The sequence below is a fragment of the Polistes dominula genome, unplaced genomic scaffold (assembly GCF_049000335.1).
Source record: "Polistes dominula isolate Pdom_NZ unplaced genomic scaffold, Pdom_raw_medaka contig_75, whole genome shotgun sequence".
NCBI classification, from domain to species: Eukaryota; Metazoa; Arthropoda; class Insecta; order Hymenoptera; family Vespidae; genus Polistes; species Polistes dominula.
In genome coordinates, this window is record NW_028301003.1 from 1896941 (window position 1) to 1906250 (window position 9310).

At 26.4% G+C, this 9310-nt stretch overlaps 5 protein-coding genes across 7 annotated transcripts; 4 read left to right on the forward strand and 1 right to left on the reverse strand.

Moving 5' to 3' along the window:
* The first annotated feature begins 290 nt into the window (after positions 1 to 290).
* Positions 291 to 1766, forward strand: Smug (Single-strand-selective monofunctional uracil-DNA glycosylase). The gene is made up of 3 exons (XM_015322664.2): positions 291 to 1093; positions 1195 to 1344; positions 1486 to 1766. Exons 1-3 carry the CDS (start codon positions 419 to 421, stop codon positions 1594 to 1596), a joined length of 936 nt encoding a protein of 311 aa, XP_015178150.1. The 5' UTR covers positions 291 to 418; the 3' UTR covers positions 1597 to 1766.
* A 61-nt stretch (positions 1767 to 1827) lies between these two features.
* Positions 1828 to 2374, forward strand: LOC107067292 (tRNA-specific adenosine-34 deaminase catalytic subunit ADAT2). Its single transcript, XM_015322665.2, has one exon. It carries the CDS (start codon positions 1828 to 1830, stop codon positions 2326 to 2328), a length of 501 nt encoding a protein of 166 aa, XP_015178151.1. The 3' UTR covers positions 2329 to 2374.
* Positions 2167 to 4885, reverse strand: TTLL15 (tubulin tyrosine ligase-like 15). 3 transcript variants are annotated; one of them, XM_015322663.2, is made up of 5 exons: positions 4313 to 4885; positions 3029 to 4209; positions 2739 to 2943; positions 2543 to 2655; positions 2167 to 2305 (listed from the first exon to the last, which is right to left on the reverse strand). In XM_015322663.2, the coding sequence occupies exons 1-4, from the start codon at positions 4418 to 4420 to the stop codon at positions 2554 to 2556; spliced, it is 1596 nt and encodes a 531-aa protein (XP_015178149.1). In that variant the 5' UTR covers positions 4421 to 4885; the 3' UTR covers positions 2167 to 2305; positions 2543 to 2553. The 3 variants fall into 3 exon arrangements, with proteins under 3 accessions (XP_015178149.1, XP_015178148.1, XP_089029920.1); XM_015322662.2 differs by lacking the exon at positions 2167 to 2305 and having other exon boundaries at positions 2468 to 2655; positions 4313 to 4541; positions 4624 to 4885; XM_089173794.1 differs by lacking the exon at positions 2167 to 2305 and having other exon boundaries at positions 2468 to 2655.
* Positions 4886 to 4983: 98 nt separating this feature from the next.
* On the forward strand, positions 4984 to 5919 carry RpS29 (ribosomal protein S29). Its single transcript, XM_015322660.2, has 3 exons — positions 4984 to 5144; positions 5554 to 5653; positions 5740 to 5919. Exons 1-3 carry the CDS (start codon positions 5083 to 5085, stop codon positions 5746 to 5748), a joined length of 171 nt encoding a protein of 56 aa, XP_015178146.1. The 5' UTR covers positions 4984 to 5082; the 3' UTR covers positions 5749 to 5919.
* A 170-nt stretch (positions 5920 to 6089) lies between these two features.
* Positions 6090 to 7942, forward strand: LOC107067288 (transmembrane protein 256). Its single transcript, XM_015322659.2, has 4 exons — positions 6090 to 6313; positions 6652 to 6805; positions 6920 to 7035; positions 7621 to 7942. The coding sequence occupies exons 1-4, from the start codon at positions 6224 to 6226 to the stop codon at positions 7762 to 7764; spliced, it is 504 nt and encodes a 167-aa protein (XP_015178145.1). The 5' UTR covers positions 6090 to 6223; the 3' UTR covers positions 7765 to 7942.
* The last annotated feature ends 1368 nt before the right edge of the window (positions 7943 to 9310 follow it).

The window sequence follows — 9310 nt, forward strand, 5'->3', positions numbered from 1 at the left end:
TTAACGTCACGTGATTGAATACGTTTAATTGGTTAATCGAATTTTCTCGATTATCACAGGTGCAACGATAATCGATATTTAACTTTCAAAATTAATTTAAAAAATCGATCATATTCAAATTATTATTATTTTGATAATAATAATATCTTAGGTTGAATGTTAAATCTAGGTTATATTTAATCGATGACTGAACATTATTGCGCCACGTTTAAATTTCCCTCCTTTTAAAACACGTGGGAAAAGAATATATTTATTATCGAAGTTTTTTTCCATCAAAGTGTAAGGTACTTGATAATCGTTTTATCTATTTATTTATTTATTCGTACTAATATTAAAATTATTTAAACGAATAAATATTTTACGCATTTGATTCTAATAAAACAATTGGGTGATAATAAGTTAACCAAAATAATACAACATGCCCCCTAAAAAAAGGATTCATTCTAAATCACCAAGTTCAAAATTAAAAAAATTGAAGTTAACAACAGAGTCTGACGATAATACAAATATTTCTAATGATACTGAATTATCCAAAGATTTATCAGAAATTACAAATAACACGGATAACAATAATGCTTCGTTAAATACATCACCATCATCATTGTCATCAACACAATTACCAATTTCTGAAAGATTATTATTAATTGAACAAGATTTATGTCAACAGTTAAAAAATATCAAATTCCCTTCCAAAGTTGAATATATTTACAATCCAATAATCTATGCATTTGATGTGCACGCAAAGTATGTGCAAACTTATTGCAATGAAACAAAAACAATTTTATTTCTTGGAATGAATCCTGGTCCATGGGGTATGTCGCAAACAGGTGTACCATTTGGTGAAATTAGTATGGTTCGCGACTGGTTAAAGATTCAGGGTTTTGTTGGAAAACCATCTAAAGAACAACCGGATAGAAAAGTAACTGGGTTTGATTGTAAACGTAGTGAAATTAGTGGTAAAAGGCTATGGGGATTATTTAAAGAATTATGTGGAACTCCGGAGAACTTTTTTAAACATTCTTATGTACATAATTATTGTCCTATCGCTTTAATGGATCGTAAAGGAAAAAACATCACACCTGCAGATTTAAAGGCAATGCTTGTTCCTCCTTTATTCCTCTTTCTCGTTATTATATTTATATATATATATATCTAATGTTATAAATATTTTCTTTCTTTTTTTTTTTTTTTCAGAAAGAAGAACAAAAATTAATACACGAATTGTGCGATCAAGCATTATCCAAAATAATTCAATTATTGGATGTGAAGATTGTAGTTGGTGTAGGAAGATTTGCAGAGAAAAGGGCACAGGCTGTAGTAAGTGCGGATAATTTATCTGCTCAGGTAATATTGAAAAACAACAAAAATATCATTTATCATTGTTTTACACATACACGCACGTGTGCACATGATTATACATATATATATATAAAGTTATATTTCATTTTTTTTGTTTTGTTTATATAATTAAACTATTCTTTTTAGGTGTTATGGATTACTCATCCTAGTCCAAGATCAGTTGGAAATCAAAACTGGGATGAGAAAACCAAACAAAGATTGCACGAACTTGAATTAGCAAAGTATTTTACCAATTAAATAATTAATATTATCGTAATAAGTAAAAAAGGAATATTTTTATCTTTTCATCAAAACAATTGACTATTATAATATGTGAATGTAAAAAATTCATTAGTTTTCATTGTACATTATAGTTAATTGTTTCCTTTTATACTTTTATACTAATATACTATCATAATATATATAAATATTACTTCTTTTATATTACAAAAACTTAATATATTACTATTTTCATTAATTTTAATCGCTATGAATGCAGTCGCATGGATGGACGTTGCTTTGAAAAAAGCTGCAGCTTCATTGAAAGTTGGCGAGGTTCCAGTTGGTTGTTTATTCATATATAATGATCAAATTATTGCAGAAAGTAATAATACTGTTAATGAAACCTGTAATGCAACTAGGCATGCAGAAATGAATTGCATTGATCAAGTTTTAACATACTCTAAGGAGAAATTCTTAGATTATAAAGAAGTATTCTCAAATATAGACATCGTGGTTACTGTAGAACCATGTATAATGTGTACATCAGCATTATACCAATTAAGAGTCCGCAGTATTATTTACGGTTGTAAAAATGATAGGTTTGGAGGTTGTATTAGTGTATTCAAAGTACCTAATGTTTATGACACTAAAGTAACTGTATTAGGAGATATAAAAAGCGATGAAGCTATAAGTTTACTTAAAAATTTTTATGAAGGTACAAACCCAAATGCACCGGAGTCGAAAGCTAAGAAAAATTTCAAAAATTGAAGACCAATAATAATAATAATAATAATAAACGAATTGAAATACAAAATTTCATTGTGTGGATAATTTGTTTTTATGATCCTTTTTATATATATATATATTAATATATTATTTAAATTAATGCACGTAACAATATAAATAACAAGAATCATTATTTTTACGTGTTTTTATATTTGTTCGTGCATTTTATTAAAAAAATTTATTTTGCTATATATACCTGATTTAACATTAGGACATGCACCATAGGGGATCCTTTTCACATTTACCTTGATACCATTTTATTAACAACTGATTTTTTAATGAATATTTATGAAGTACTATATGACTGAGCTGTAAACACAATTTGATTTAAATTATATATATATATAGAAAAATTAATATACACATTTTTTGTAATTAAAATTAATACTCACCGGAGAAGGTGGAAATATTCTTTGAAAATCCAATTTGTTTTGATGTTCTTTATAACTTTGAATTAATATTTGTTTAATTTCTTCTGTCATACATGAAATACAAAGTTGACATTCAACTTTGAAACAATCTTGACATGTTGTACAAATTTGCGGTAATACTGCTAAATTTTTATTCGCTACTTCAATTTCGTGTAAAAGTTGATTTCTGTCAAATAAATATATTATTTGTTGATTTTTATTTTATACATAACAAAATAATAATAAATGATTAAAGAAATGATCTAAGTTACTTTATATCGAATGATTTTTCCATTGAAGTTGTTTTAATTCTTGAATTAATACCGATGAGTGAGAATAAATTAAATAAAACTTGTTGATAAAGTAATTGATTAGGAGGATAATGAGCAGATGATAAATTGGGAGACATGTTTGCTTCCATCACATGTACTTTCATATCTTCATCGATAATAAAATCAAATCTGACCAATTCGAAATAATTTCTTTTATTACCATGACGTTGAATACTTTCTTTTATTAAACCTTCTTTCATAATAGCTATTTCTTCAATTGCTTGTATTATTTGATTCCAAATATTATCAAAGTCTTTTCCAATTGATCTCATATATGCATATAATGAATCTTTCATCGAATATCCCAAACGAATATAATAATTATTAAGAGATGGTACTTCCCAAATAGGTCGATAGTCATCGCCAATAATGTATGAATCCTCTTGACTGTTATCAAATGGTTCATACTTTATCGTGCAGAATCTGAGTAAGACATCACCTTTGTAAATATATACTCTGAGTGGATCAATAGATGTAAATGCTACATATACACCTAGATCAAATTTATAACCATCTATGAGAAATGGATTATCTATAAAATCTTGTATAAAAGATTCTGAATCATTGTAAATAATATCAGAAGCTTTAACAATCTTTATACCACGATGATTATTAGACTTTTTCAACCATAATTTATTTGGATTTAAAATGGCATGTGTGAGTAATCTATTCTTATCCTGTGGAATTCTATACGATTGAGGTAAATAGTATGCTCCGGATGTAGATAAATGTTTTTTGTTTGTAATATAACCGCAGCCAGGAAAATGATTGATTAATTGATGTGGTTTTAAATTTTGTAATATTGGAGCAAATGTTACAAATGGATATTGATGCGACCACAATAGATTCCAATTAACTTCATCGTAAGTACGTTTAAATCCGATACTATTTAATACCGTAAATATATTCTCCAAATGATCGGTGGAATCGTTGTTTCTATTAAGAACATAATACGTTGGTCTTTCATCGTCGAATTTTTCTTTATCAATCTTTTTCAATGGTGACTGAATATATAAATAATAGAATATGCTAAGTAATATCACTATTAGTGACGTAAAACATAAAAATAATGTAAATGTTGATTGTATTTTATTAAACAAATATATCTTATCCATTTCTTGCTGAAAAAAGAAAAAAAAAACAGAAACAAAATGAATACTTTTCTATTAATAACTCGTATAATTGAAATTTATATATTAAAATATAAATGTAATAATGTAAAACCTTTCTCTTTCTTCTCATTCTTTTCGTATCTGATCTCATATAAATTGTATCTAGATTAAAATTTGATTTTGCATCCTCATTACCACAAATTTTATTATAAAATAACATTGTAAATTAGATGATTTTACACTATAACGTATATTCACTATCAATAGAATACACAATGTGAAAGTACCGTTTTAATATATTCCTCCTTCCTTACTGCAAAAGTATGTCACGTATGTTTTCACTATAATAAAAATAATAATTCTCTAATATCGAACTGATGAAAATAATTAGAATTTAATGAATTGTTAATTAGATTTGTTTACCTTTACGTTCACAGAACGTCTTACATTAAACACTTTGAATATCCTTCACTATAATTAAACGGATTTTTTCAAAATGATGTGTGTGTGTATATGTATCATAATTATTAGCTAACATCAGCTAATATATTCTTATTCCTTCTTATTTCCTAATTATTTATTAATAGAAATATATACATGTATATATTTAATATATTTACTAGATATATTTATATAAAATAAATAATTTTGGTATAAGTAATAGTAATGATTATCTTTGTTTCAATTTACAAGGGCATTCAATTAATTTTTTTTTTTTTAATTTCAAAAATACAACTACTGCCCTCTGTTCTCGCGCCACGAAAATATATTACGAATGCGAGCGCCCTCACATACAATAAGCATCTGATTGAGGAAATTTCTCTTTCCTTTACGTTGAAAGACTTCGGTGAAGAAACAACTGAGTAGTGGTTTGCTAACAAAATGGGTTTTCAAAATATTTGGTACTCGCATCCACGCAAATACGGTCAAGGATCTAGATCCTGGTAAGTTATTTAATAAAATATATTTACTTCTTTTGTTTAGATTTTTTTAGATTTGTTTACTACATTTTATTGCTATATGAAATCATCGCGACCGCGTGTTATATACTTTTCATTTTACTATTTAAAGTTGCTATGTAATATTTACAACAAATGGTATACTAAATAATTCAATATTTATCATTATTATTTATATAATGTATAATAGAATTCATATTTTCCATGATTTCGTTAATCTTATCTAAAAAAAAAGGTAATTATAGATGAACATGAAATTAGAGGTTAGGTTGTGATTCAAGCATGGAGAATAATATATACATATCAAACAATATAAATATATATATAATGCAATTACATTTTCTACGTATTTCTTTCTTTCATTTGAAAATGTTCCTTTTAACTTTGTTTACAGCCGTGCATGTGCAAACAAACATGGTCTTATCCGTAAATATGGTCTGAACATTTGCAGACAATGTTTCAGAGAATACGCAGCTGATATTGGTTTCAAGAAGGTAAAAATATAATCTTTTATAACATCTAAAACAAAATACTTATATACAAATTTATATTTATAATTAATTTCTGTTTTCTTTTACAGTTGGATTAATCCAATAAAAAGAAACTAATATATAAGGATAAACAAATTCCAACAATGTATTTATCTACCACCATTCAATTCGTTGATTTAAATCATTGAAAATTTTATAAATTATCAAAACATCTAAACAGATAATTTGTATTAATGATAAAACTAAAATAAAGGACAATTCAGATATAATTTTTATTGTTATTTTTAATTAATTTATCCTATTTTATTATTTATTTTGTCTTGTGTATAGGTTATGGTTTAAATTGGATATGTACAATTAAGAAAAAAATATATTCTATGTATTAGCCAATAGAAATGATTAGCTACTCGTAACGGCCAATCAGAGAACGTGTAGAATGCCGATAACGTAGCCATCTTGTATGTACATTCGGATTGTATATCAGTTACAAAGCAATATTGCTTGAATTTAAGTATAGTTTAACATTGCAAAAACTATTCAAATTCATTATACAAATAATTGAAATTAAATACAATGGGCATAGCAGACGCAATGAATTACATTCTATTTACTAACCCAATTAGTTCTGGAACATTTTTATTTCTTAGAGGTACAGCAAGAATGGTGAGTTAGATCTTTTAAATTGATTTAATACCTGAGTCAGTATTTGAAAAATATAATATTTTCTCCTATATTTTCAAAACGCTGATTAGATAATCAGTTTTGTTTTCATTTAGAGTGCTTAAATCATATGAAATATAACCTACAATAAACATAAAGGTATGGTAACTTCATATGTATATATATATATATATGTAGTTATGTATATAAAAATAATAATAATAATAATAGTAAATTTTAAGAATGTAACAAAACTAACTGTCTTAAAGCACAATATAATTAAACTTATCAGTTTTTACTTATGTAATATATCAATTAATTAAAATATATATATATTATAGGCAGGTGATTACATGGGCTTAGAACCTAAACAAGAAATAAAAATGCCACAGACAGTTCAATTATGGAAATTATCATCGGCTTTAGGACCTTACGTCAAACTTGCTGGTCTTAGCGGAGCAATCGCTGTATCCTTGGGTGCTTATGGAGCGCACAGTAAGTTGTACCACAGTAATCAAATATAATCCTTTATCATTATTTTGATAAAAAAAAAATGAATATGTTTAAAATATAACATTATATAAAAATGATTATTTTCTTTGGTTTTAGACATTAATGCAGAAAAATTTCCAGAACAAGCCAAAATATTTGATACGGCTAATAGATATCACTTTTTTCATACATTAGCATTACTTGGTGCACCTCTTTGCAGAAGGCCAGGATTGGTAAATTTTCAATTTTATTAACCTCTTGCATTATGACAAAGTCGGTGTTTCATGTTTGGGATGTTTTAGAGAGATCGGAAAGTAATGTCATTTCTACATATGTCAATTTTTATATTTTAATCAAAAACCGATTAATTTTAGTCGATCCGATATTAAAAATTTACATTACTAAATGAAATAGGTTTTGTTGATAACAATAGTTGATTACATTATTGATTTAAAAATACAAATTTGTTAAAAAGTTATTCATTTGAATTTGAGGTTAGAAAGTGACATTACTCTGCGGTCCACCTAATATGATGTATCACGAGTTGTATATACTGTTATATTTTTTATTTTTATTATGTTTCTTTTTATGGGTTTGAGATCTTGATAACATACCTTTCTGGGTTAACAACACATGGTGTTTTGAAATGTTCATCCATCTTAGTATTTATGTCCATCATTGCTTAACTTTAATGATCCTATGGGAACTAGTGTTTTTAAAGATGAGAGATTGTTGACAAACACCTTGTTGTAATGCAAAAGATTAATAATAATTGTTATGTATATATATATACATCTTTTTTTCTCATTAATTTACAGGCCACAATATTTTTCCTAAGTGGAATAATAATGTTCAGTGGTAATTGTTATTATATAGCTTTTACAAATGATAAACGTTTTTCAAGAATGGCTCCAATTGGTGGTACGTGTCTAATATTGGGATGGTTATCTTTAATCTTGTAAATGTACGATTATCTTTTTACTTATTTAAATATCATAACATATATATATGTATATATGTTATGATATATTTCGAGATGTAAGAACGTATATTAAGTTTGTGATATTTACTGTTAAATTAATTTCTTCTAATAAACATAAAATAATTGTTTATATAAATAAAAATGTTTATAATAATATATTTCTATGTGTAAAATAAATGTTTTAAGTAAAAAAAATATATATATATATATATACTAGGGGTGCTCCGCCACGCTTTGCTGTGGTTATTTACAAAATATTTTCCTTAATGTGATCGCAGCACCAACCGTCGGGATCGAATAACTTCGATTATCGACTCGAATATTCTTTATAACTCGAATATCGACTAACTTCAACCTATAAACTTTTCGCATAACAATTTATAAATAAAAAATTAATGAAATAAACAACTTTAATTGGACCGAATTGTAACGCTAAACCATTATCGAATCCACCTAAAGACACACACAAAATTTCATTAAAATTGGTCCAGCCGTTTAGGAGGAGTTCAATTACAAAAACGTGCACAGAAGAAATATATATATAAGATACTAGCGGTGCCCCGCCATGTGTTGTTGTGGCTCACAATCAATCCGATACACACTTCTTTAAGTCAACGAATTACCTTATACCGCCATCTGTTAGAATCTTATCGAACTAACAGAGATAATCATGACTCTTTGTTAATAAACAAATAATATTGCTATTATAAATTGAGATATAAACTATCCTATCTTTCAAGTTGGATGAAATTGCACACGGTGTGCAAAATTTGATTAAAATCGGTTCAGTAGTTTAAGAGTCCATTGCGGACAAACAACGTGACACGTAATTTAAACATATTAAGAAGAAAGATTGTAGCATATATTATATATGCCACGTATTATGATATATATTTATAAGTATATTATTACCAATTTAAAAAAAGAAATAATTTTTCTTGGCAATTGAGTTCTTTGTATTCCTATTATTTTTGTAAAACTAAAAAAAGAAGAAAAGTAAAGTAAAAAAATTGAAATATTTTGTTGCATAGTTTATAAAGAAAAAAAAAGGAAGTCTTTTTATACTCCAATTAATTGATATAAATATAACTTTGTTTATAATATTAATGACACACAATGCGTTTGGAATTGTATTACCCGTTATTTATAACGTGTGTTATTGTTGCATGCGTATAAGACTTGTCGATCGAACATATTTTTTATTTTTCATTTTACTAAATTACTTTTCAAATACACCCCCCTCTCACCTCCTATTCATGCAATTATTGTATTTTTTTTTACGTATTATCTTATTCGTCATCGCATAGTAGGAATAAAAAGGACACGATTAAAAAATAATGGATGTACCTCTTATAGATTATGTTGATTATGGTGGTGTACATGTAACATTGCCTGATGTTGTACTTTATGTGTTTTTAAATGCACACATCGACAATATAAATCACATATTTTAAATTATTATTATTATATGGTGGCATGAAATATCTGACAGCTCTATTTATCTTTTCTTGTTCATTTTCTTATTT

What these genes read in the sequence shown, in the direction of transcription:
- RpS29 (XM_015322660.2), top strand. Translation starts at nt 5,083, where the DNA reads ATGGGTTTTCAAAATATTTGGTACTCGCATCCACGCAAATACGGTCAA. An exon ending in GGTCAAGGATCTAGATCCTG is followed by an intron (nt 5,145 to 5,553) that starts GTAAGTTATTTA and finishes CTTTGTTTACAG; the next exon opens with CCGTGCATGTGCAAACAAAC.
- LOC107067292 (XM_015322665.2), top strand. Translation starts at nt 1,828, where the DNA reads ATGAATGCAGTCGCATGGATGGACGTTGCTTTGAAAAAAGCTGCAGCT.
- LOC107067288 (XM_015322659.2), top strand. Translation starts at nt 6,224, where the DNA reads ATGGGCATAGCAGACGCAATGAATTACATTCTATTTACTAACCCAATT. An exon ending in GGGTGCTTATGGAGCGCACA is followed by an intron (nt 6,806 to 6,919) that starts GTAAGTTGTACC and finishes CTTTGGTTTTAG; the next exon opens with ACATTAATGCAGAAAAATTT. An exon ending in TTTGCAGAAGGCCAGGATTG is followed by an intron (nt 7,036 to 7,620) that starts GTAAATTTTCAA and finishes ATTAATTTACAG; the next exon opens with GCCACAATATTTTTCCTAAG.
- TTLL15 (XM_015322663.2), bottom strand. Translation starts at nt 4,420, where the DNA reads ATGTTATTTTATAATAAAATTTGTGGTAATGAGGATGCAAAATCAAAT. An exon ending in GAATGAGAAGAAAGAGAAAG is followed by an intron (nt 4,210 to 4,312) that starts GTTTTACATTAT and finishes TTCTTTTTTCAG; the next exon opens with CAAGAAATGGATAAGATATA. An exon ending in GAAAAATCATTCGATATAAA is followed by an intron (nt 2,944 to 3,028) that starts GTAACTTAGATC and finishes TTTATTTGACAG; the next exon opens with AAATCAACTTTTACACGAAA.
- Smug (XM_015322664.2), top strand. Translation starts at nt 419, where the DNA reads ATGCCCCCTAAAAAAAGGATTCATTCTAAATCACCAAGTTCAAAATTA. An exon ending in TCACACCTGCAGATTTAAAG is followed by an intron (nt 1,094 to 1,194) that starts GCAATGCTTGTT and finishes TTTTTTTTTCAG; the next exon opens with AAAGAAGAACAAAAATTAAT. An exon ending in CGGATAATTTATCTGCTCAG is followed by an intron (nt 1,345 to 1,485) that starts GTAATATTGAAA and finishes TATTCTTTTTAG; the next exon opens with GTGTTATGGATTACTCATCC.